Consider the following 25,312-nt stretch of genomic DNA (forward strand, 5'->3'; position numbering starts at 1 on the left):
ATATAGCAGTTTTTTTTTTTTTTGAAAAAGAAAATGTTATATCAACCTTGATTCATAATGTGACTGTTTAAGCTGAAATTAAGGTGTTAATTATGTTGTTACTTGGTATTAAATCCAAGAAGTCTAAATCTTTTTTTCGCACCCAACAATAATATCTAATGGATTAACCTGTTAATTGCATTGATGCTTTTCTTTCTAATATATTATCTATTTATAGTTTTCTTCTTCTTATGCCAATTTCCCTCGCTAGGTATTTTCTTGAATTGACGGTGTATTTGTAATTATAGAATAGATAAAAATATTTAATATTTTAAAAAATTAATAATCACATCGATTGGATTGTGACCGAATCTTTTATATATAAATTTTAAAAGAAATAATAGAACTTTTTGTTGAAGTTACTAATCACCTATAAAATTTAATTCTTTTTAAAATTAATAAATATTTATTTTAGATTTATAATGTCAAAAAAAAAAAAATTAAATGAAATAAAAATAAAGTTAGAAAACATATTTTCATCTCAAAAAATAGAAATACTTAATTTTAAATGCTAAGAATATGTACATAGAGTCGACATTTACCTATATATGCAAACATAGAATCAGTGAGAGCAAGGCTATCACTCGATCAATTCAAGAGCAGAAGGATAAAAAAGAAAGATATATTGACAAATTAAATAAATAATACCCAACTAAAGTAAACAATATTATTTTTTTCCAAGTAAAGTTTAAATCTATTTCTATATGTATAGTGCTTTGATTTGGCCTTTGCAATTATCCAAAATTAGTCTTTGTCATTTCTTTCGTCTTGAATTAATTTGTCTCTTTTATATATATGTTCTCATAATGCCATATAGATTGTAGTCGTACTTATGCATTTTAATAGAGAATAAGGTTCAATTTTGCCACTGAAGGGCTCAATTTAGTCATTTTTTAATTTATAGATTTTTTAATTTAAATTTTTATATATTTATTTTAAAGAAAATGAGAACTCTCTCTTGAAAATAAAAAATAATTTAAGAATCTATAATAATATTTAAAATTTATTTTTATAATTTTAATACAATTGATATAATTAAATAATAAGTGGTTATTACCACCATTATTTTCGCTCAAACCACTTTCACCTCCGTTACCTTTGGCAATACCACTACCGTATCTGTCTCATTCACCGTCATTATTAAGAGTAAAAAAATAAGAACACTTAAGAGTAGCAAAAATTTTTTGTTGTGTTTTGTTTAAATATAAATATATATTTTTAATCTAAATAATTTAATTTAATTTAAAAAAGTAATTTTTTTATTCACTATCTTTTTAGAAAGTGTGTAGCTCACTCTCTCATTTTTTTTTTATAAAGAATATGGCTAATTTGAGCTAAATATTCATAAATTTAAAAAATGACTAAATTAAACTCGAATAATAAGGTTAGCGTCCAACTTGGAATTTATTCCTTTTAATAGTGATATACTAAATGCATGTTTTTACCATTTAAAATATAATAATAAAATATCAATTTATCGAAAAAAATTAGCCATAACATTAAAATTCAGATCTAGTGATTTTATTGCAATAAGTTGAACTCTTATGATCACTTGAAAATCATTGTTAAAATAGTTTAATTTTCTTTTGGACATGGCCTGCAAGATTATGATTTTCTCTCGAGTCTTCCTTACATGTAACTCAACTCACTAACATATGGAATTACACTTGCCTTCTTCAACTAATGGGATGATACAAAGTTTATTTACCTTTTACTCTTTGATATATGCTCTCTATATTAAGAAAAAATAATTAAATCAATTTGACTTATTCTTTTCTTCCTTTTGTGTTATTAATTACACAGATACACCTGGTTTCTTAATTTTAATGTGAAATTAATGCTCTCTTTTATAAGCTATTTTAGTAAGATTTGTTTTTATTATTTCAGATATATTAATATCTTTTCGTAAGTAATTATAATAAGAGAAAACGATTAAAAAATAGCTTTTTAAGTAGCTGTTTTAAAAAAAATGAAACATCGATTATCATTTAATTTTAAAAAATTATAATTAAATAGTAAAGTTTAAAAGAATAGTAGACGGATTGAACTGCAATTGTCATACATGAGGTAAACGAATTAAAATCAACATATATATATATATATATATATATATATATATATATATATATATATATATATATATATTTGCCAACTACTTAAATATAAAATATTTATAAAAACGCGGACTGCTAGTGGGGCTGTGCCCATTTTTCCTTATTCCGCTTTACAATCGGCTTAGAATTCACCCATTTTTGTACCGATTCATTCAAATGGCGTCAATACTTTCTAATTTGATAAATTAAATTTGTTTCTAACATAAATCGAAAAATTTATAAATTTATTTAGATAAAGATAACTAATTTAAGTAATATTACTTTAAAATAACTGCGAAATCCAAATTTCACATATTAAAGAAAAGAATAAGAGAAATATATAGGCCTTGAATAAATTTTTTTTTATATGGTCCTTACAATTATCCAAAATTAGTCTTTGTCCTTTTTTATCTTGAATTAATTTTTCTCTTTTATATATGTTTATGTATTTTAATAGCGACAAAATTAAAACTTACTGATCTTATTGCAATAATTTGAAAATCTAGAATCATTACTAACTGCATGGTTAAGATTTTCTCCTAAGTTTTTCTTACATGTAAGTCCACTCACTATCTTATGGAATTAGACTTGCCTTCTTCAACTAATAGGATGGCAAATTTGACTTTCTTTTTTCTTTCTTTTGTTTTATTAATTACATAGCTAGATCTGATTTCCTTTATAATAATGTGATATTAACTCTCTTTAAATCAGATTTGTTTTTATTACTCCAGGTGTATTATATTTTTTCATAAATAATTACAGTACGAGAAAACGATAAAAAATAGCTTTTTTAGTAGCTATTCTAAAAAAATAAAATATCAAATTTCATTCAAATTTAAAAAATTATATAGTAAGGTAGCCAAGTTTAGAAGAGCGTTAGGCGGATCAAACTACATTTGCCGTATAAAAAGGTAAACAAGCTAAAATCGGCTGACCTTCATATGTATTTGGAATAAAGATTTTGTCTAATGCCTCATCCGTACTTGAATTATTATTGGATAAGTTACGCATATAGAATATAAATAGTAAATATAACTTTAAAAGATATTACATTATTTGACATATGTCAAACTTTCATCACTAAAGTGTAAAACATTATAATTTAATAAGAAAAAAGTAAATTTATATCTTAACATAAATTCAATTCGCTAAAGTAAAACTACTTCAAAAATGCGGCGAAATTCCGCCGACATTAACAAAAAAAGGATAGGAGAAATAAGACGAGAAAGTGAAAGATAAATATCAAAGATGAAAACAAAAGAAGGTGAAAAACATGGATTTGAAAACAAAACAAAACAAAAATCAATAAATAAAGAAGATTTGAAGCATCCACCAGTAATTAATTGCACCAAAACCAACCAGCATCTATAAATAAAGAAGTTAGAGAAGAAAACTTATATCCTTCTAAACAAGTTAGCCCCTATCATCTTCATCAGAAGTTTAGAAAAGAAAACTCTTAGTGTTGTGTTTGTCGATGATAGGAATGTTAAAGCTTATAGCAGCAACATGCAGCATTGCCTTTGTCTTCTTGACAATGGCAATGGCAAGTGGTCAGGGCTCTCACCAGAGAATTCAAGCCAAGCAGGTCAAGCAACTCCACAGAACGGCTTATCACTTTCAACCCCCTATGCACTGGATCAATGGTACAGTAACCCCTATTTTGGGTCTCTTTATTGTTCTTTTGTATTTCTTCCGAATGCATGCTTCAAGAATATAAATATATGATTTCCTTTGATTGTTGACTACATGTAATCCATTGTAAAATAATTCTTTTGCCATTTTCTTTACAAAAAGATTTTTCTTTTCTTTTATTTGACGTTTATGTTTTCCAAATATTATTAATCTTGCATCCTTAGATGGTAAAATTGAAAACATTTCCAAAAGTTCTTACATTAAATTTGTCTTTGTTTTTGTTTTTGTACGCATTTTTTATCACGTTACCGTCTTAATATTGACTTAATTAAAAGCAAGTATATATGGTATAATTTTTCTAAATCAGTTTTTACTTTTTGATTTTTTTTTTAAATTTTTTCTCGGAGTAGTTTTCTTTTTCAAATTTAATTTTCGAAAATCGCTATAAAACCCGCGTTCTTTCAAAAGGTTTTTTTCTTTAAAGAAAAAAAATTGACTTATAAAATTGCTATAAAATTCAGATTTTTCCAAAAGTTATTTTTAGAATTATTAAAAATTAAAAAAAAATTATAATCTCTATTCTAAAAGGCTGAGTTATCATAGTATCTACTAAAAAAAAGGGTGTGTTAAGGGCATTTTAGCAAAATATTAATTATGTATAGCAACAGAAATACTTCAAGGATTAAATCTCACTCTTTTCTTGTGCATGTAAAAGTCTTATTCTTAATTTCTACTATTTGTCAATCTCTGCGTTGCTCAAATTTTTGCTGTCAACTTTGATTATAATAAAAGAATTTCTGCACTCTTGTTTTTAATTTTCTCTATGGTATCAAAATCGACTAACAGTAGATCGAATAGATACAATAAACATTTCATAACTGGCATAATTGGTAGAATTAAATATCTTTTATAACTAATAATAAATTATGTAGAAATAGATGAAGTGTTTGTTTCCATATATATGATATCTGAACACTGAGAAAATAATATTAAAATATATATTTTTAGTTACTTTTATTTTATGGCTATCTTGTGATCCCTGAAATATAAGATCTTGCAAGAAAATATTTGTAGGAAAATCCTATCCAATTATGAGAATCTGTATAGATTTTGTTGATGGAAATTAGCCATACAAAATACAAATGGGATCTCAGTTTTTCTATATCTTTACCCTTTTTTCCCTTTATTTTGATTTGTATTAGAAGCTTTGTGTATAGGCTTGTATATATTAATATTTTTGAGAATGGTTTATTTTGTTCATTTGAATATATATTAATTTTCTCATATTTCTCGTTTTTTTTTTATAGTTTCATGTGATATTTTTTCGTTCGATATCTAATTTTTTTTTTAATAAATTCAGTTTATCACAATTGTTGATAAAATAGATTATGTAATTATATGACGCATTATGTATTATTTTCAATCAAACCAGATCATGATAAATTATTATTGTCAAGCTTTTAAATGATGTGATTTATGAATTTGTATCTGGAGAATTGATTTTCTAGAAAAAAATCACTAATTTCGATTTTCTTTTTGTTGTATGGCATCCTTTGCTGGGGACGAATTTAAAACTACAATAGATCCAAATGGTAAATAATTTTTCTAACTTTTATCTACGTTTGTTGTAATTATACATTACCCAATTGCTCATAATTTTGCTTGTATTGTGTTGTTTATAAACGTAATTACCAGGTCCTATGCACTACAATGGAATATACCATCTCTTCTACCAATATAATCCAAAAGGTGCAATTTGGGGCAACATTGTCTGGGCTCATTCTGTTTCTAAGGATTTGATCAATTGGGAGGCTCTCGAGCCTGCAATTTACCCTTCAGAATGGTTTGATATTGTCGGATGTTGGTCCGGGTCCGCAACAATCCTGCCTGACAATAAACCCGTAATCCTTTACACTGGCGTTGACCCAAAACAGCGTCAGCTCCAAAACTATGCCATACCCAAGAACTTGTCTGATCCGTACCTCCGCGAGTGGGTCAAGCCCAAAGACAATCCGGTAGTATCTCCGGACTCAAAAGTAAATGCTACCGCCTTCCGTGATCCAACTACTGCTTGGTATGCTGATGGGCAGTGGAGGATGGCGGTGGGCAGCAGGAGGAATGACAGAGGCGTTGCCTATTTGTATAGGAGCAAGGATTTTAAGAAGTGGGTTAAGGCCAAGCACCCACTTCATGCGAAAGCGGAAACTGGTATGTGGGAGTGTCCAGACTTCTTCCCAGTTGCGCTATCCGGTGAAGACGGGGTGGATACTTCACTTATTAATCAGAATGTGAAGCATGTGTTGAAGGTTAGCTTGGAACTGACAAGATATGAGTACTATACGCTTGGTATTTATGATAAGGGAAAAGATAGGTATTATCCTGATAGCAATTTAGTTGATGGTTGGAGTGGGCTTAGATATGATTATGGCAACTTTTATGCTTCCAAGACTTTCTTTGACCCAAGCAAGAATAGAAGAATTTTGTGGGGTTGGGCTAATGAGTCTGATGCTGAACATGATGATACGAATAAAGGATGGGCAGGAATTCAGGTGAATCTATTGATTTTTTAACAATGTTTTAGTGAGACAATTTTAGTGACAATGAACTTAATAATATATTTATATTTCTTGCATCAATTTAGCTCATTCCAAGGAAGCTATGGCTTGATCCCAGAGGAAACCAATTAATACAATGGCCGATTCAAGAATTGGAGACTCTAAGAGGGCAAAGTGTTCAATTGACCAAAAAACATATTAAAAAGGGAGAATACGTTGAAGTTAAAGGCATAACTGCTGCTCAGGTTTGGTCATTATATATTATTGCATTACTAAGTCTGTAAGTATACATTAAATCATAATGAAATGACAGTATGGCTTTTTTATTGACAGGCTGATGTTGATGTTACTTTCTCATTCCCAAGCCTAGACAAAGCTGAACCATTCGACCCTAAATGGAAGAACCTTGTCGCTCAAGATATCTGTGCTGTAAAGGGATCAAAGGCTCAAGGTGGTCTTGGACCATTCGGGCTCTTGACACTAGCCTCTGAAAATCTTGAAGAATTTACTCCCGTCTTCTTCAGAGTTTTTAAAGCATCAGACAAGTATAAAGTTCTCCTTTGCTCTGATGCAAGAAGGTATATTATTTTTATTTTGTTCTACTCCGCACTAAATCCTCTCCCTTTTAACACCCTGTAATAACTTGATTGCTTTCTCTTCTCTATACAGCTCTTCCTTGGGAAGTGGACTGTACAGACCATCTTTTGCTGGTTTTGTTGACGTAGATTTAGCTGACAAGAAGCTTTCGCTTAGGAGTTTGGTATGCTTCTTTCTTTGATTATCTCAGGCCAATGTCATTTTCTTTTTTTTTTGTAAATTAAAAACTTGACAGTTCCTTAAACCCTTAATCTTTTTACATTATTAAAAGTGTCCTCCATTTTTACTTACTTTATTTTTTTTTTGCTCTTCAGATTGATCACTCGGTAGTAGAAAGTTTTGGAGCTGAAGGCAGAACTGTGGTAACAGCAAGAGTATATCCTACTATTGCTATCTATGACAAGGCTCATCTGTTCGCGTTCAACAATGGTTCTGAAACTGTGATAGTGGAGAATCTTAAAGCATGGAGCATGAATAGGCCTGTAATGAACCCACCCCTGAGAAAATAAGGACGCAGAATCTAGATATAGATCGTGTTTCCTATCAAAATATATGGGGATACCTTGAACTTAGAATTTTGTGGTTGATGTGGATTCTAAAGATTAAATAAAAATCACCAAATATGTTTCTGCCTTAATCTTTGTTTCTTTGTTTATTGCTTCTTTTTGTTAAATGTATTACATGGTGGAAAGTTTTTTTACCTACTCTAAGCTATCTAAAGATTTAATTACGTTTGCTAAAAAAAAAAAAGATTTAATTACGTATTTAATAATTTTGTTTTTTTTAAGCAATACAAAATGGGTTTTTTTTTTTTTTACTCCAATTATAAAATGATCATCGCTATCTATCTATATTTTACTTATTAATATTTTCTTACTCTTTGATATTTTATTTTCTTGATTTTTATAACTTATAACTTGTCATTTTAGTTTTAAGATCAAACCATCATTTATATCATTAAAGTTAAAGTATTGGTTCTTCCCTTAATTGACGCATCTGAATTAAAACAGTTGTTATGTTTATTGTAATTTTAAAATTAAAAGCCAATTTTGAAAAAAAAGCATGAGTGACTGAATTCTCAATAATTAGTTGTTATTGGATTTGAAAAAATAATTGATTTTATTTATTTAACTCATTTGATAAGTGAATCTAATTTAGTTTTGAAATATTAAAAATTAAGAATTTTTAATTATGACATGAAAGATTTAATGAATTATCTTTATAGAAAATTTGTTGCTATTAAAAATTATTTTAAATAATTTTCAGTATGAATAAAATAAATTTTGATTCAAATATAAATTCACTGTAAAAAGGAAAAAAGATGGCAGAAATTTAATTTAATTTAATTTTTTTTTTGGAAACTAGAAGTTATTCTATGCACTTTGGGTGCCTGATCTCTTTATGGAAAGAGTTCAAAGTATTGGGTAATGGTCAGTGTTTTGCGTTAATGAAGCTCCAGGTCTGACAGATTGTTGGAGAGAAGAATTTGAGAGACTTTATACCAAAACGAGAGAGAGGTAAAATTTAAATCTAAGTTCTCTAAATAATTTTTTGAATGCAAATGTATTTCTGGAGTACCAAATATGGATTTTGGGTATATTTAGTCACACGTTCGTTCCTATTGGGTCCAAAAATTAATGTATGTGTAGGAGATCCATGGAAGCTATCACTTAATAATAATTACAATGGCTATGTGGACACCTTATAGAGAAGTAATTATTCTATTTTGCTTTCTGTAATTTTTCTTTTTTCTTTGTTTTGGTGAGCATCATTTTGGGATGAGACTATTCTGTGTGTATAATGAAGGCGATCATTCAAAATTTGATTAAATGACATTTATAGCTGTTGGGTTTTAATTCGTAAGCTTTATTCTTATTTCTTATGAACTAACTATGATTTCATGATCTTTTTCTATAAATATTTAGTTGATTATTATTATTTTTTTTTTGGGATTTTATTGTGCTTTCAGATGCTTCTAGAAAACAAGTTTTGATCAAATAAAGCTCTATATTTTTTTGGTCGAATGGTTTTTAAGGAAAATTTGAGTGCTTAGCAAGAAAATTTTCCTGTTAAAAATGTTCATAAAAAGAATTATTTGCTTTTAATTGAATAAATTAAGAGGGCGTTTAATGATATATGAAAATAGATTTTATTTACGAATTTATATATCAATCTTTACGCAATGCATAAATTATTTTTTAATTAATACCAATTTAAGAAAGAATGAATATATTTAATTTGTTATTTCTTTTAAACATTTCTTGAACTATAATATAAGAAATTAAAAATGAAGTGACATGATTTGTCAAAGAATCATTTTATTAAAAAAAGTTAAGCTGTTAAAGTGAAACTTTAATAATAGTTTTATATTTTTAACACAATTTTACATATGATTAATGCCCATTAAGTATGAATAAACACATGTGGCTGTACTTTGTATTAAAATATACACTAATAATTATATAGAAGTGGTCAAAGATTGAATTCTAAATCTTCTAATTATATAGGCTGTGATACTATATCAAATAACTATTTCATTAAAAAAAAAAACTTAAATTGTTAGTTGAGAACTCAATATCTCTATCATGAATTACTAAAATAAAACATAAACTTCGATCCTTTAATTCTCTACACTCTATTTCCTTTCATATGGTATGTTTTAGGCATTAAAATAGGCAAGCATTCCAATTTTAATGAGGCATGGCTCAAGGTTAGATTCCTAATATGTTGAAGTCTTAAAACTAAAAAGTCTTGAGTTTGAGGATGGAATAATCGAGTTGATGTTCTTACTATCAATTCCTTTATACCTTTGACTATTTTAAAAGATTTGAGAGTAATTAAATCGACCCAGTTGATATATTAATAAGAGAATTGAGAGTACATCACTCCCCTCCAATACCTCTTTGTCTCATAAATAATATCACAAAGTCGGCAATCCTAAAACCCTATTCAACTAACAACTAGTTAACTAGTATATTTAATATGAGACCATATTCATAAGACACAATCATTTTTATTTGATTAAAATAATTTCTAAAGTATTAATTTTTGGAGATTGCATGACTAGATAAAATAAAATATTATTACTATATTTGTTTATCATATTCTTATAATTGAATATAGCTTATTTAAAAATAAAAATTCGAAAAAAATATAGTTCAAAACCATTGAAAAATAATTATCAATAAAATATAATTAAAACAAGAACAGCAATTAGTATTATCAATGGTGGAAAAATAACAAAAACATTGAATAGTTTCTAGCAATTCTTAAAAGGGAAAAGATGTATTTTTATACTGACATTTAACGCGAAGAATGAATTAGCCTTTAAACTATTTTGAAATTTAAATAAACTTGTAATAGTAAAAATTTAAAATTTAAATTCCCTCTCTTAACAGAAGTAAAATACTTTTTAAATTCAGATAATATAGCAATTCATGTCCCACCGAAAATGATATGTCAATAAATATTGAGTGATAATACCATTAATATATTAAAAAATAAAATAAATAATTTCCATAAAAAATAAAATAGAAAAGCTTAGAACTAGTGATGTGTGCCGTCAGTAGCACTACCATACCAACCACCTCCACCACCATAGTGCTCACCAGGTTGACATAACATATGCGCTGTCTAATCCATATGGCTTTCCATCTTTCACCTTCAAAAGTCCATTTGTTTAATAGTTCAAGTTCAAGTATCTCAAGACCTTGGCGCTCTCCATCCACCTTTACAGAGTCCGAAAAAGCAGGTAGAGCAGCTGAAAGGGAAACACAAAATGCAGCAGATTTTAGCAAGTATGAAATACTGATTCTCTTTCACTGCGGAAGCAAGTGCGATGTTTGCCTCTGGAATGTCTTGTTCTTCAACCAAAGCTGAAATTCACTTGTTTGTTTATAGCAAGCAAGTGCTCTCTATCAACGTCGTGGCTGCCGATAAAAGAAACAAAATCCACTAAGCAAATACAATACATTTTTTACAATCAATTAATATAATAAAATATGGATATAGTTTTTTGATCAAAAATTTGATGTATCTAGTAAGTGCATGAATTGTTTTTATAGTAAAAATAGTAAAATACTTTGGAGTCGATCTCTCATATAACTATGAAACCATTTATTATATAGACTAATTATTAATATAAAATAATAAAAATAAATCTAAATATTCTAAAAAATTATTTTTCAAAAAATTAGAAACTAACCCAAAAAAAAAAAACCAAGAACAAAACAGATAAATTCACTTGATTTGATTTAATAGCAACAAAAGAAAACGCCATAACTTGTTGAAGAAGGATGAGCCAACTCGTGACTCACCGTAGATTGCTATTGCTTGATTTGATTTAGTCCGAAAGACTTTTTCTACTACTTATTTGTGAAAAAAAAAAAAGGGAATGAACGAATAAAGGGAAGAATAAAGTGAAGAAAAGAAGAATGATATCCTCTGAAATTTAGTTTAATATATGACTTGATTTTTATATTTTTATTACATTAAAATCTCCTTAAATGTTAATAAAATTAATTACTATTCTCTTTCGTTTTAGTTGAAGGATTAAATTTATAATTTAAAATTACAATTTGATGCTTAAATTTATTATCAAGTATCAAATTCGTTCAAAATTAATTTTATTATCTAATTAAAATAAAAAATTTAATATTCTTTTATTTATTTATATCTTTTATTTTTTAGCATAATTTAACTTTAAGAATTTAAACATATTAAAAATTCTTATTTTTTGTTTAATATTATTAAATTATTATATAATTTAATTTAAATTTTTAAATAAAATAAATAATTTAAATTTATTATTTTTATTAAACACTAAAATCACACTATTAAAAAAATAATTTACTCGTTTCAGTCTTATTTGAATGGTTGATAAAAGTTCCATTTTCTAACATATAAGATTATCATGATCTTCATTGATAATGAACTTGTCAACTTGGTTACTAGATTATTTTATTAGATTAAGATATAATTGCTTAATTTAATTTTTATTTTTTATACAATTTAATTATAATATATAAAAAAAATAAAAGAATGATATTTTTAACTAGAAATATTTATGTTATATTAATAACTAAAATTAGATTATATAGTAATTTAATAATATTATTATAAATATAAATAATTTTAAAATATTTAAATTTGTTTGAATTAATTTATATTAAAAATAAAAAATTAGAGTAAGAAAAGAATATTAAATTTATTATTAATTAGACATTAAAACTAATTTATGTTAAAAATAAGATTTTATTGTAATTTGATAATAAAATTTATTTTAGACGAGTTTCATACATGTTAATAAGTTTAACAACCACATTATAATATTAAATTACCAGTTTAATTATTTAACTAATAAGGAAAAAGTAGTAACTAATTTTATTAGAATTCAATTAGGTTTTAATATTAATAAAAATAATATAAAAAAAACTGACTGATATATTAAACAAATCGGATAAAGTAAAAAGTATTTAATCCAAGAAAAAAATAATGGGGTAGTTGACATGCAAGTTGAGAAAGAAAAGCTAACGTGCCATCTCAACTAAGTGGAAGGAACGTTAACTCCGTTTAAGAATAAGAGGTTTAAAATACATATTCTTAATAGGTTCAGTAATGAATTCTAGCAAGACTACTTTACTACTAAAGTGAGCCATCTTATTTGACTTGAATCCAGGCCTCCTGCTACACTCAATGAAAAGCCATCTTAATTTTCTCTTTTCCTGTTCATTTTCCACGATTTCTTGTGTCTTGTTTTGATCAACTATTAATTAATTGATCTCTGTATTAGTTTCCTTACAGAAGTTGTCAATTTCGTGATATTGTCTCATTCAGGTGTATATTAGTTCTTACTCAACAGCCGGTGGTAAAAGCTTGAAAAGATAAAAAATGGCCGATGCAACTTCAAGTACTTTGGGATATGATCGAATGGAAGAAGTGAAGAAATTCGACGAATCAAAGATGGGTGTGAAGGGTCTCTCTGATTCTGGCATTACTTCCATTCCGAAGTTCTTCATTCATTCCCCACAATCCTTAGCTGATCTCAAGCCAAAAGCATCTCAAACATCTATTACCATTCCCATTATCGACCTATCCAATATCAATTCCAACGATCACCGTGCCCAAATCATTATCCAAATCAAGGAAGCTGCTAGCAGCTGGGGTTTCTTTCAAGTGATCAACCATGGTGTTCCTCAATCAGTTCTTGACTCAACGTTGAGAGCTATCAAATCCTTTCATGAACTACCCCGTGAGGTAAAATCCAAGTACTATAAACGCGAAGAAGGAAAAGGTGTTATGTACGCTAGCAATAATGATTTGTACCGTGCAGAAGCTGCTTGCTGGCACGACTCATTGCAGGTGTGGATGGGGCCTGTGCCGGCCAATGTTGAGGAGATACCGGAGATATGTCGAGAAGAGGTGGTGGAATGGGATGCGAGTGCTAAAGGGGTGGCTGAGGCTGTGATGGAGCTGTTGAGTGAAGGATTAGGGTTACAGGCAGGGAAGTTTAAGGAGTTGACATTCAGTGAAATTAGAGCTTTGGTGGGGCATTGCTATCCTTACTGTCCGCAACCGGACCTCACGTTGGGGATTATGCCACATACAGATCCTGGCGTCATGACGGTGCTGCTACAGGATGAGATCGGAGGGTTGCAGGTGAAACACGGTGATGATTGGGTGGATATAAAGCCTGTTAATGGTGGATTGATTATAAATGTCGGCGACTTTCTTCAGGTAACAGAATGCATAACTTCAAATATAATTATATGCAATCATTTCTAGTTGATTGTAGTTTGATGGTGAGAACAATTATGAAAAAAGTGGATTGAAATAGCAGAGTAATATATTTACACGGAATTTATTAGATACATATTTAATTATTTAAAAATAATAAATATATATCAGTTTGATGTATATAGATAAAAATATATATCTAAACTAAATAATAAATTTCATAATTTGAATTACAATATAAGTATTTAATCATTGATGATCACTAGGATGAATTATTGTTTATATATTTAGCCAAAAAACTTAATTTAATTTTATATTATTTCTATCTATTAATTTGAATTTGCAGATAGTGTCAAATGGGGAGTACAAAAGTGTCGAGCACAGAGTGTTGGCTAACTCAAGCAAGGAGCCAAGAATTTCAGTAGTTGAATTTTTCAACCTAAGCAAGTGGAAAGGATCTGATGATTATCATGGGCCTTTGCCGGAGCTGTTATCCCCGGAGAAACCTGCTATTTATCGGAATTTCACAAAGCAAGAGTTTCATGAAAACTTTTATAGCAAGGGTCTGGATAGCAAGTCTTTGGTGGAGAAATTAAAAATAGAAAATTAATTAGCACCCTGATTCTTGTTATGATGAGAATTCCTATTTGCCAGACATATTTAAATGTGCGTAGCTTGTATTGGTCAATCAACCTGGTAAAGTAGTCATCAATGTTGCTTTTGACAAGTTGTTTCTTTTATTTGAGTTTAAGCTCGCAATAATGCGTGAATAACGAGCTTCTGGAAGATGGGTCTCCAAAATCAAACAATCAACTCATCCGTCAAGGATGAGAGAATTGGCAAAGAAAAGAAATCGAAAAAAGCTGAAAAGACTTGTTAAGCAATAAAATCATCTCCCTCGGATGTTTTCTTTATAATTTTATACGCGTCAGCAAAAAGGGATATAAACAAAAAAAATCTTTCCAATCCCTGTTTTACGATCATTTCTTTACGAGACTTAACCGATGAACTGATTGTTCGATGCTATCCTCACCTATTTTATCAACTCGATCCTGCTTTATTTAAAGTTAGTAATGTGTTTAAAAAGTAAAATTACTTAATTAATTAATCAAAAGCCATGTTGGCTATATATAATAATATAAATTAAAAATCATAGATAAATTTTTTTAAAATTAATATTTTATAATTACTTATAAAATTATAAAAAATAATAAACTAAATATACCAAGTGTATTTCTTTAAGAAATTAATATTTTAAGATTTTATCAATGGAATAATATAAAGACTATTTATAAATTATTTATTAATTTATTTTTAGTATTATATAAATTAATAACATCAGTATAATTGATATTATTTTCTTTTCAGAAATTAAAAATAATTTTATAATAAAAGATCTTTTATTAGTTAATATAATATTTAAAAGATCTTTTCTAGAGTTAAAGTTATTCAAAATACAATTAAAATTTATTTTTAATTAAAATTATTATTTAATTAGAAATATAATTTATTAAGTAAATAATATATATATAGCATTTTTATTTTTATTTTTATTGAAAGTGACCCATTATGGGTCCATATGAATAAAACTCCAATTTTATTCTTTTAAAATTTTATAATATTATTTCCTTTTATAAAAAAAAGTTAAATGATTAAATAATGCCCACAGTGGTCATGAGAAAACAAAGAAAAGAAATCAGTATTTGTGTTGATTTATACAAATCAGTGTCATACACAAACAAGCTGGTGATGAACAAAACCTAAATAAACTCAAAACAAAGATTAGAAAAAAAAAGAAAAAAAGAAACCAGTTGGATTTTGAATACAAGAATTGGATGTAGTGGGGTCCATTTCTAATAAAATTAAGAATAAATTATTACATCGTTTAATAATAACGGAAGTTTACTTTGCCTTTTCGTGAGGTGCCAAAAAGTTAAAGAAACTTGACTCTTTATGTTATTTGTTGAAATAAAATTCAATTTCACCACTGATTGTATTTTTTGAATTTGATTTAATTACTTTTTAAATTCATGAATATTTTAGTATAAATTCTTATATATTTAATTTAAATTAATTTTATTTTTATAAAAATGAGAGAGTAAATTACACTTCTTCGATAAGATGCTTGATATAATAAAAAAATAAAAAATATTAGTATTTTATATTAAATAAAATTATCTAAATTAAATAATATATATTGATATTTAAGAAAAAATACAATAAAAAAATATTACTACTTTTAAGTGTTTTTATTATTTTTTCTCTTAATAGTAACGATGAAAGAAACAGTTAGAGTGGTGGAAGAACAATAAAGGTAATAACAGTTTTAGCGATAATAATGGTGGTAGTAACTACTTATTGCTTAATTATATTAAAATTATAAAATAATTTTTATATATTGTTACAAATTTTTTAATCATTTTTTATTTTTAAAATATTTTTTAAATAGCGTAAATTTGACTTAAATATATAAACATTTAGAATAATAAGTCCATAAATTTGACAAAGAACTAAATTGAACTTGAATGACAAGATTAGATGCCAAATTGAATTAAAATAGTTGTCAACTGACTTTATTTCTTGTTTTGAAAAATAAATTGAGGGCTAATTCGCTCATGAGTCTAAACATTAGGGATGAAAATGGGCTTTTCTTTTAATAGAAAAATTTTAAAATTACATATAAAAAAATAATATAAAAGTTAAAATAATTATTCCAACAAACGATATATAAAATTCTTTCATTTTTTGCACTTAAATTTTATCTTTTATACTATTAATTATATGTACCATTATCAATTAAAATAGTTACACTCTTAGATTTTATCTTTTATACTATTATTTGTCAATTAAAATAGTTAATAGCAGTAACAGAATAAAAAAGAGTTCAATATAGATTATCAAATATATACAATACTTATAAACACATACTTACTCTCTTCTTATACATTTATATTAAATAATTATATTATTTATAGAAATATAATTATATTATAAAATTAAAATTAAAATTTGAATTATTATATAATTTAATATATATATATTTTTAAAATTGAATGACTAGTTTTCTATTAAAAGAATAAATTACTTGAGAATTTAATTTATTAAAGAAGTTATACAGGATCAGTTAAATGGATATCAAATTTTGATATTAAACAAGATTAGTTAAACTGAGGATTAGTTGACGGCCAGAATTGGCAATTTGTTCGACACCTTTTTTCTGGGTACAGCTCCGATAAGAAATTTCCACTCATCCACATTTTTATCAGCTGTTAAAAGACAACAAATTAATGCAATCATGCGCAATGACACAGAATATCAGGATTCCACATTAATAAAACTTGCTCCATTCAATAGCATTCTATAAAATCTGATTGCAAAATGGCCTTGCCAAATCAAGATTTCACATGTTCGAAATAGCAAAAAAGTCCAATAAGGTCCAAAATCTAATACTGAAAACTTTAACTGGCCAACATGCACTCTCCATACGGGTCTACTTGATCTTCTTCTTAGGCCTTAACTGCAACAAGGAAAATTTAGGATTCAGATTTTCCAGAAAAGAGAATTAAACTAAACATGCAAGAGTAATGAACGACAGTTAATAATAGTTGAATCCAACAAAGAAAGCACCTGATTGCTGTGACCACATTTCTTCTTCCGACAGTTTACAGCCCTTGGGTGCAGACGAGCATAACACCTACAAACCCAGACAATACAAATTAACTCGTGCTTAAGATGAATTATTTCATTATTATAAACTGAAATGTAAACAATAGACCAAAGCATTACACGTAAACACAAAATATGCCATTCAAGAAAATCAACTGCAAGAAAAGGGCTCCAGTTGATAAAAGTTGAGAATGTAAATCAATGTTGGGACTAGGATGCCCTTTGTTCCACTAACAAATGCAACAGAGGGTTCAACTTGAAGTCCCATCAGTGAGCTCAAAAGCAACTGGAGAAAGGAAGAAACATAAGCAGGAAACAAAAGGATGAAGACAATTACAAAAGGATAAGTGAACACATACACACTTCTCCACAAGCACGGTATATTCACAAACCTAATGATGCAATTCTAGCCATTGCAGCTCACTAAGTGAAAATGGTTCGGTTGGGAAAGAGAACATATTGCCACTTGATCACATGAAAAGTCAAGGTCTTGTTTCGATCCTATTACATAGTAAAGAAACAGTACATTTACTGGAAGAAAAGTGGAGTATACAGAATAACATAAGACAATCTAAAGACTCATATACCACCCATGAAAATCAACTGAATATAAGAAAATCCCAGCTGACAAAGTAGAAATGGATATTCATATAGGGAATTAATATGACTTCTGGTGCATAATTAAGAGCAGAGAAGCAAAGTGAGTCCCCATGAAGTTATAACAAATGGCAACTAGATTAAAAGAAGCTTTTACAATATAGATTCTAAACCCAGTTATACAATGATCAACATCGCAAATCTGTTCCATTTCAAACTTGTAATTCTCAACACAACAAACATATGAAAAAAGATAACCTAGAAAAGAAGACCCAAATAAAATGATAAAAACAGAGAAATAAGATCATACTTGCGGCAAATCATCTTGTCCTGATTGTATTTGCGAGCCAAGGCCATAAGAGAAGGCTCAATAATCCCTCCCCTAAGTCTCAACACAAGATGAAGGGTCGATTCTGCAACAACGCAACAGCAACAACAAACATAGCTCACACAATTATTTTAACTGTTTGAAAAATCTAAAAATGCAAGGATTCAATTCTTCCTTCAACTTAAAGAAAACCAAGGCAATTCGGATGCGAAAGAATATAACCACATTTTACAAGTATTCATTCAATTGAAATCTTGGCCATACAAACTTTGTTTTTCTAATTAACAATAAAATTTTGCAGATAAAAAATGACAAAACTTCCACAGAGAGAAAGAGATGAACCTTTCTGGATATTGTAATCAGCTAAGATTCTTCCATCTTCAAGCTGCTTTCCAGCGAAAATCAATCGCTGCTGGTCAGGTGGAATTCCTATTCCGTTCATCAAGCAACCATTTTATTTTCCCAGTAACCAAACAGAGGATAACAACAACAAAAACAAAAGAGGAGAAAAAGAGAGAGATAATATTTCGGAAATGAATACATAGAAAGAAAATAACAATGAAAATACCTTCCTTGTCTTGAATCTTGGCCTTGACATTGTCAATGGTGTCGCTGCTCTCTACTTCTAGAGTTATGGTCTTTCCGGTTAGGGTTTTCACGAATATCTGCATCTTTGCTCCCCTTCTCTTTCTCTCTCGCTACGATTCATGATGGCACATATGGATTTTATAGTAGTTAGGGGGCCTAGGGTTTTTAGTGAAAATTGTTGATTAGTTGTGGGCTATTTTTTGGGCTAAAATAAATGGGTCATGTAAAGCCCAACATGTTCCATTGCAATTGTAACAAACATAATTATAAATTGTGGAATTATGATGCAAACTGAATTCTCAATTTTTAAGCCCTAAAATCCTTCTGACAGGTACAGACTCCTTGTTTGCGGTTGCTGAAGGAAAGAAAGAAGACATGGGGCGCGTACGCACAAAGACGGTGAAGAAATCTTCACGGCAAGTAGTAGAACGCTATTACTCTCGCATGACTCTGGACTTCCACACGAATAAGAAAATCCTGGAAGAGGTAGCAATCATCCCATCGAAGCGTCTCCGGAACAAGATTGCTGGCTTCTCTACCCATCTGATGAAGCGTATTCAAAAGGGTCCAGTTCGCGGGATCTCTTTGAAACTTCAAGAAGAAGAGCGTGAACGCCGCATGGACTTTGTCCCTGAAGTATCTGCTATCAAGACTGATCAGATTGAGGTTGATAAAGAGACTATCGACATGCTTTCTGCTCTTGGTATGTCCGATATTCCTGGCATTGTCCAGGTTGATCCCGTTGCTGTTCTTGTTCCTCAGTTTGGGTTTGGACGTGGTGCCGGTGGCCCCGGAAGGAGGTTTTGAAATGTTAGCTTTATGAATATCGTTTTTATTTCTTTCCCAGATTTTATTGATTCTTAGTTTGTTAATCTTATTTTCACAGAAAAAAGAAAAGAAGAATTCTCATATTTTTAATATTTTAATATACAGAATTATTAAAATATGTGACTATAATTTACGTTCTTAATTTTATCCACCAATTTTATCATTCTTTTCAGATATAAGAACATATTAAAGTTGATTGACAGTAAATTTAACATAATTTCATTAAATTCGATTAGACTCGATTTGTAGCTTTGGATTTATCACTGTTCAGGCTGAAATATAATTATAGACTATGAAAAGCATCGGATATATAATATATAGTTTTAAGACTTTAATTGAATTGAACTCTCACAGTTTCTTCTAAAAGTACCTTAATTAATTTTCTTATCTCCATAAATGAGACAACAATTTTCTATGGCAAAATCGCCCTTATATACATTGCATATACTGCAGAAGGATGATTGCATAACAGAATTCTCCAAGTTTGCCAGATAATCATCCGGCTTCTTCCATACCAGTTTGACAGCTGCTTCTACCAGTGCATATGAACGTGCCCTGTATATTTGTTCCTCAGTTTTATGCGCTACAGCTGCTTTGAAAAGTTTGGAGAGAGATTGTTCGCAAGATTTTTTACTGATGAAAACATTATAAGCAAACTAGAGAATTAAAATTCACAAAAACAAATGTCGCTCGATCTTATCCTAGTCAAATGGTTCAATCCGTGGGTCGTGTTCACTTGCCATCAACATCCCAGTGCACAGGCATGTAGGGCACATCACCTAACATAAACAAGAATCAGTCTTCATCAAGTAGACAAACGAAAAGCAAATTTATTAGGCAAGTTTGCTAGCGTTTTTGCTTCCTATTTTTAGTTTCTGCTTTTCAAATTCAAAATATTTATTTTGTAAAACAAGCTGAGAAAACTAGAAAGATCATTTTATGGTTCTTTTTGAGTTGTAAAAACCCGTTTTTCTCTCTCAAGAAATAAAACAATAAACAATAGATTTTAAAAACTGAACAACAAAAACCAAAGGCCAGACAGAAAATTGATACTGAACTAGTTTTCTTCTTTGTAAAGCATGCTAAAGCTCATAGGAGAGAAAGGGCAATTAAGTATGAACTATAGCAGATCAAGTCAACAGTATAAGGCGGTTAACACACTATGCTCAACATCGGGCATAGCTAACTTTTATTATTTTACCTTTCCTGCACCGGAACAGTTGATACACCTTTGAGTAGTTGGCACTCGCAAGGGTTGATCAGAAATGCTGGATAGGGAAATAGGATCAATGCTCAAGCACACACCACTAGCTGAACATCGAGCACAGGCCAAGTATCCTATTCATAAGAGCATAGCAACACATTATAATCACTTAAGAAAAAGAAGGGAAACAAATGAGCTCATCCACTTCAATAGAGCTAAAAGCAAGCATAGAAAACAGTTGAATTTTTTTTGCCAAAAAGCAAATCATGATGCTGATTCCACAGTAAGATCTAGTACCAGAAGTCCGAAAAGACCTTAGTATCTCACTGCGATACATGACAGCTAAAATACAATATACTGAATTAGAGTTTTTGAACCTTTTCTTTAAATCATCAGAAATATTCTCTCATTAATACTAGTAACAAAAAAGACAAGCTGTTTAATTGTAATACAGAAATTACTGTGACAAACTGACCAGTATAGGATTTGGAAAAACATTCACCAAAAATTACTCAATCTTACTCAAGGGGATACAATTTTGATCTGTTAGAATCACTAATGCAGTTTTCCTTCCTTTAAGTGAACCCTAATGCCGACAATAGTCGCAATAAAGAGAGAAACAAGTAAACAGCCACATATGCAGCACAAGTTATTTAAGATTGATTAATGGCAATAAATACATGCTGAAAACAAATTGATATATACCAGTTCCATGGCAATATTTGCATCTTTTCTTCTCTTGTTGCTCAACATTGTTGGCTTCAATTAACATCAAGGCTGAAATGACACCCACCGCCCCGCCTGAAAAGGATGCCACAATGGGATCTACTTGACTGGATCAGAAAATAACAAGTTACAAGTCTAATCTGAGGCTTTAGTCAAGCAAATTATAGCTGAATAACACTAAAGATTCAGTTGCTTGAGATCTTAAATGCTACCTCAGCTGTAATGGCAAATGCAAGCTGCATATGAAATCCTCATATGAGGTGCCCCCAATACCTAATTTTAGTTCCAGCTGCCAAGAGAACAAAAAACAGTTCAGCATATGATTAAATGATGGAACCAATGGCATGTCATAAAAGGAAGAAGAGGAGGAAAAGCGTTCCCAATTTCAGCTATACTAACCCTAACATAAATAACAATTGTTCTCAATTTTCCTCATGTTCTTTCCCATCTACCCCTCATAATTTGATCCCAATTTTGCATTACTAGACACATGAGTTAAAGGCACCTAAACCATACCAAATGCTATCCCTTTTCCTCTCTGCTTAATTGTACAAATCTCCATCTACTCCAATATTAATGGAGACACTTTTTTCATTCTGTTACCATTTTAGAAATACTAGTCCTAAAACTTTTACATGCTTTAGCAGATCAAAAAATTCTGCCATCCTACACGAATTCGTTAAATTTTGTTTTGCACTTGAGGTACAAAAACTAAGTTCCAAACTTGTGAGGTTCTGTGACTCCAAATTATGGTCGTAGCTAGAATCTTAACCATAAAATAACTCCTATCACTATAAGAAAGAGAAATTGCTATATTAAAAAGATTACTCCCTTTATGTTCAAGTAGCATAAAGACAATTAATCTTTGTCAAAATTTATCAGCAAAACATAGAGGCATTCTTAGGTTACATCAAACAGAAAGATAGAAAGGGAATATATATATGCACAAATGATTAACGCATAGGAGACCTTAATAGGACCTTGTAACATATTTATAGTTACTTCAGTCAAGCAGACCTCTAAATCATCTTATGAACCTTAAAACCCGCCAATAAGATTGATACATGCTAACTGCAAGACTATATGCTTACAAGTATGATACTTTTACAGCAGACCTGCCTCATTCCCATCCCACCTAAGCCATCTAACATCCTAAGCATAGTGTCAGGACCATGACTAACCTGTTCTAATTAGGTGACAGCCACTGCAAATATTCATACTCTCTAAGCAAATAGAAAGGAATATAGAAAACAACTTACAGTAGGAGCGATTAATCCCCCAAATACAATAATCCCAGAAATAAAAGATAAGCTAGTGAGATAAAGCTGCTTCAATGTCTTTGGTGTCTACTTCAAACGAAAAACAAAAAGTGTCATTAGTCAAAAAATGAAATGCTACATCTTCATTTTGTTGAATAACACCATTCTAAGCAAAATCAAAATCAATAAAGCAAAATATTAGGCTGGGAAATTTACAGTACTATTAAAATGAGCTTTATATATGTAAATGAATGCAAGGTCAGTATACACAAGTTTAAAACTGACCACACGAGGAAGAAAGGGAATGGATGAAGGGATGTCAGGCATCTCATCTGTATCTTCTTCTTTTTGGCCGGTTTCATCAATAATCTTCACAGTCTTTCTCTTTATACGTTGCTGCACCCGCAACCTCCTCACCTAACAGCAATAAGAGCAAAAGGAAGCTTAGGCATTGTTTGAGAATGGAGTACAATTGAATTCTTGGAAAGTGATGTCACTTTGGCATGATTTCATTCCTTTCCAAATTCCCGCAAAGTGCTTTATAATTATTACTTTTTAAAAAAGAAAAGAGTTGAAAGAATTGAATTGTGGTTCAAAATTCCAGCAATTATAAATCTACAACCTTTCCAAACATGAGAAATTGATTCAATTGAGTTAAAATCTTGGTTTCATTAGACTTCCCAAACACTATGAAATAGAACAGAACAAAATGAATGCAACTAAAACCTCTTCCATGAGGAGAAAGATCTTGTTACGTCGACTCCTGATGTTATCTTGAATTTCTTGCAACTGCATCTGTACGAAATCTTGAACTGTCTCTGGTCCTTCTATAATACAAAAGTTACTGCAAACAGTAACATAAAGAAACGCCATCAGGATCCGAAGTATCTTTTCTTCAACTAAAGAGGAACCAAAAAGCAAAAAAAAAAAAAAAGAGAAGTAAAGTAAAGTAAAAGAAAGATGTGAATAGGAATTAACCTGGAATCAGCAGAGGGAACAGAATCGGAGGAGTTAATAGGAGGAGAAGAGCAGAGAAGTCGGAATTTAGAAATGCGTTGTTTAGGTTTAGATTTATTATTATTAATAGAGATGAAATTTTGGGTTGGATGGAGAAGATGAGGAGAGCAGAGAGAGAAAGTAGACATTGTTAACGTTTGTATGTTTGTGTTGCTGAAATTGAAACTTGTACTGCTTAGTTCATCATAAGGGTCACTGCTGAGAGAGAGAATGAGCGGTGAAAGAGCCAAGGGACAGTCTTTTCGTTAGTTGGCCGGCGAACGTGAAAGAAGATAAAAGAAGGGGTTTAGACTGTAGGAGGAGAAGACATATAAATGCGCATTTCCAAGTAAGATAAAGAGACAAAAGGCTTAAACGCTGCATTTTTGGACCGTTAATTTTTAGGCTAATTGCTTTGACAGTCGTCACTGTTTTCTTCACACTCTGGATGGCCCTAAAGGGACTTTTATCAAAAAAAATTTACTGTTAAATGGATGGATGGTTGATTTTTTTTCTTAATCCATTTTTATTAACTCCTTTTTAGGTTAAAAAGAGTTAACAAAAGATTATTATTAATTATTTAAAAAATAAACTTAATTTATTAAGATATTCAAATTAATTATATTTAGTCACTAATTGTCTAAGACAATAATCATTATTCCTCCTTTTATCCATATTTCTAGATATACTATCAAAATTTTAGTATTTTTAATTATTAATTATTTTCTTATAAACCTGATTGATCACACAATCTATATATTAAATTATTTAATTCAATTGCATCCTCGTTTGATATATAGTTAAATTATTTTAAAATTACTTGAAATTTATTTAAAGAAAGTAGAAGATACTAAACAGATTGAAATCATCACTTTAAGAAATTAAAAATATTTCAAATTAAATTCTTCTCACCATTATTAATGTGGATGAGAGTTTATCACATTTAATTAGTATTGGTGAAAATTTATAGTGAATAATATTACTCTGAAAAAAAAAGAAAAAAGAAAGAATGTAACTACTCTGGATTCCAGAAAAGGAAACAAATACTATAAAAATGACGAGAAGTAGTTAATTTAATCTTTTTAACAAAATTGGTACATCCAATAAGACCAATACACTAATTTAGTGAACCACTTTTTAATATTCTACAACGTACAAAATATTTGGAGAGTTGCTCTGAAAATATATCATTTGGACAACATGCATTGGTACTATATCACATAACACTTTATTTGAATGCCTCCCAATAGTGAAAGTCACAATAACCGGCTTATTCACTTTTATCTCACTACATTTATTTAACCATATTAACTTATAAGATTTTGGATGTGGAATGAGATTCAATCCCAATATCTCTACAACAACCAATTATCATTCAAATTCAACTTAATTCTATACATCAAAATTTGTACTAACCTTATATAGGCCTTAGAAAACCCTAAATCTTAAATAATAAGGATTTACATCCC

General features: G+C 29.4%; 5 protein-coding genes and 1 non-coding gene across 7 annotated transcripts; 3 read left to right on the top strand and 3 right to left on the bottom strand.

The window, feature by feature from the left end:
• The first annotated feature begins 3,499 nt into the window (after positions 1-3,499).
• LOC8263195 (beta-fructofuranosidase, insoluble isoenzyme 1) lies at positions 3,500-7,553 on the top strand. The gene is made up of 7 exons (XM_002530292.3): positions 3,500-3,775; positions 5,348-5,356; positions 5,460-6,313; positions 6,406-6,564; positions 6,653-6,897; positions 6,989-7,079; positions 7,231-7,553. The coding sequence occupies exons 1-7, from the start codon at positions 3,607-3,609 to the stop codon at positions 7,423-7,425; spliced, it is 1,722 nt and encodes a 573-aa protein (XP_002530338.2). The 5' UTR covers positions 3,500-3,606; the 3' UTR covers positions 7,426-7,553.
• Positions 7,554-12,539: 4,986 nt separating this feature from the next.
• On the top strand, positions 12,540-14,437 carry LOC8263196 (1-aminocyclopropane-1-carboxylate oxidase homolog 4). Its single transcript, XM_002530293.4, has 2 exons — positions 12,540-13,651; positions 13,998-14,437. Exons 1-2 carry the CDS (start codon positions 12,806-12,808, stop codon positions 14,259-14,261), a joined length of 1,110 nt encoding a protein of 369 aa, XP_002530339.1. The 5' UTR covers positions 12,540-12,805; the 3' UTR covers positions 14,262-14,437.
• A 2,517-nt stretch (positions 14,438-16,954) lies between these two features.
• Positions 16,955-18,971, bottom strand: LOC8263197 (ubiquitin-60S ribosomal protein L40). Its single transcript, XM_002530294.4, has 5 exons — positions 18,811-18,971; positions 18,585-18,671; positions 18,225-18,327; positions 17,279-17,345; positions 16,955-17,168 (listed from the first exon to the last, which is right to left on the bottom strand). Exons 1-5 carry the CDS (start codon positions 18,911-18,913, stop codon positions 17,142-17,144), a joined length of 387 nt encoding a protein of 128 aa, XP_002530340.2. The 5' UTR covers positions 18,914-18,971; the 3' UTR covers positions 16,955-17,141.
• On the bottom strand, positions 17,897-17,996 carry LOC112536563. Its single transcript, XR_003080555.1, has one exon. It is a non-coding gene; the product is annotated as a small nucleolar RNA snoR99 (small nucleolar RNA).
• A 156-nt stretch (positions 18,972-19,127) lies between the features above and the next one.
• On the top strand, positions 19,128-19,750 carry LOC8263198 (40S ribosomal protein S17). The gene has a single exon (XM_002530295.4). It carries the CDS (start codon positions 19,206-19,208, stop codon positions 19,635-19,637), a length of 432 nt encoding a protein of 143 aa, XP_002530341.1. The 5' UTR covers positions 19,128-19,205; the 3' UTR covers positions 19,638-19,750.
• A 217-nt stretch (positions 19,751-19,967) lies between these two features.
• LOC8263199 (protein ORANGE-LIKE, chloroplastic) lies at positions 19,968-24,189 on the bottom strand. 2 transcript variants are annotated; one of them, XM_002530296.4, is made up of 8 exons: positions 23,826-24,187; positions 23,574-23,691; positions 23,133-23,264; positions 22,848-22,934; positions 21,801-21,877; positions 21,568-21,695; positions 20,860-20,996; positions 19,968-20,437 (listed from the first exon to the last, which is right to left on the bottom strand). In XM_002530296.4, the coding sequence occupies exons 1-8, from the start codon at positions 23,990-23,992 to the stop codon at positions 20,360-20,362; spliced, it is 924 nt and encodes a 307-aa protein (XP_002530342.1). In that variant the 5' UTR covers positions 23,993-24,187; the 3' UTR covers positions 19,968-20,359. The 2 variants fall into 2 exon arrangements, with proteins under 2 accessions (XP_002530342.1, XP_048236287.1); XM_048380330.1 differs by lacking the exon at positions 22,848-22,934 and having other exon boundaries at positions 23,826-24,189.
• Positions 24,190-25,312: the final 1,123 nt, after the last annotated feature.

The sequence above is a fragment of the Ricinus communis genome, chromosome 10 (genome assembly GCF_019578655.1).
Source record: "Ricinus communis isolate WT05 ecotype wild-type chromosome 10, ASM1957865v1, whole genome shotgun sequence".
NCBI classification, from domain to species: Eukaryota; Viridiplantae; Streptophyta; class Magnoliopsida; order Malpighiales; family Euphorbiaceae; genus Ricinus; species Ricinus communis.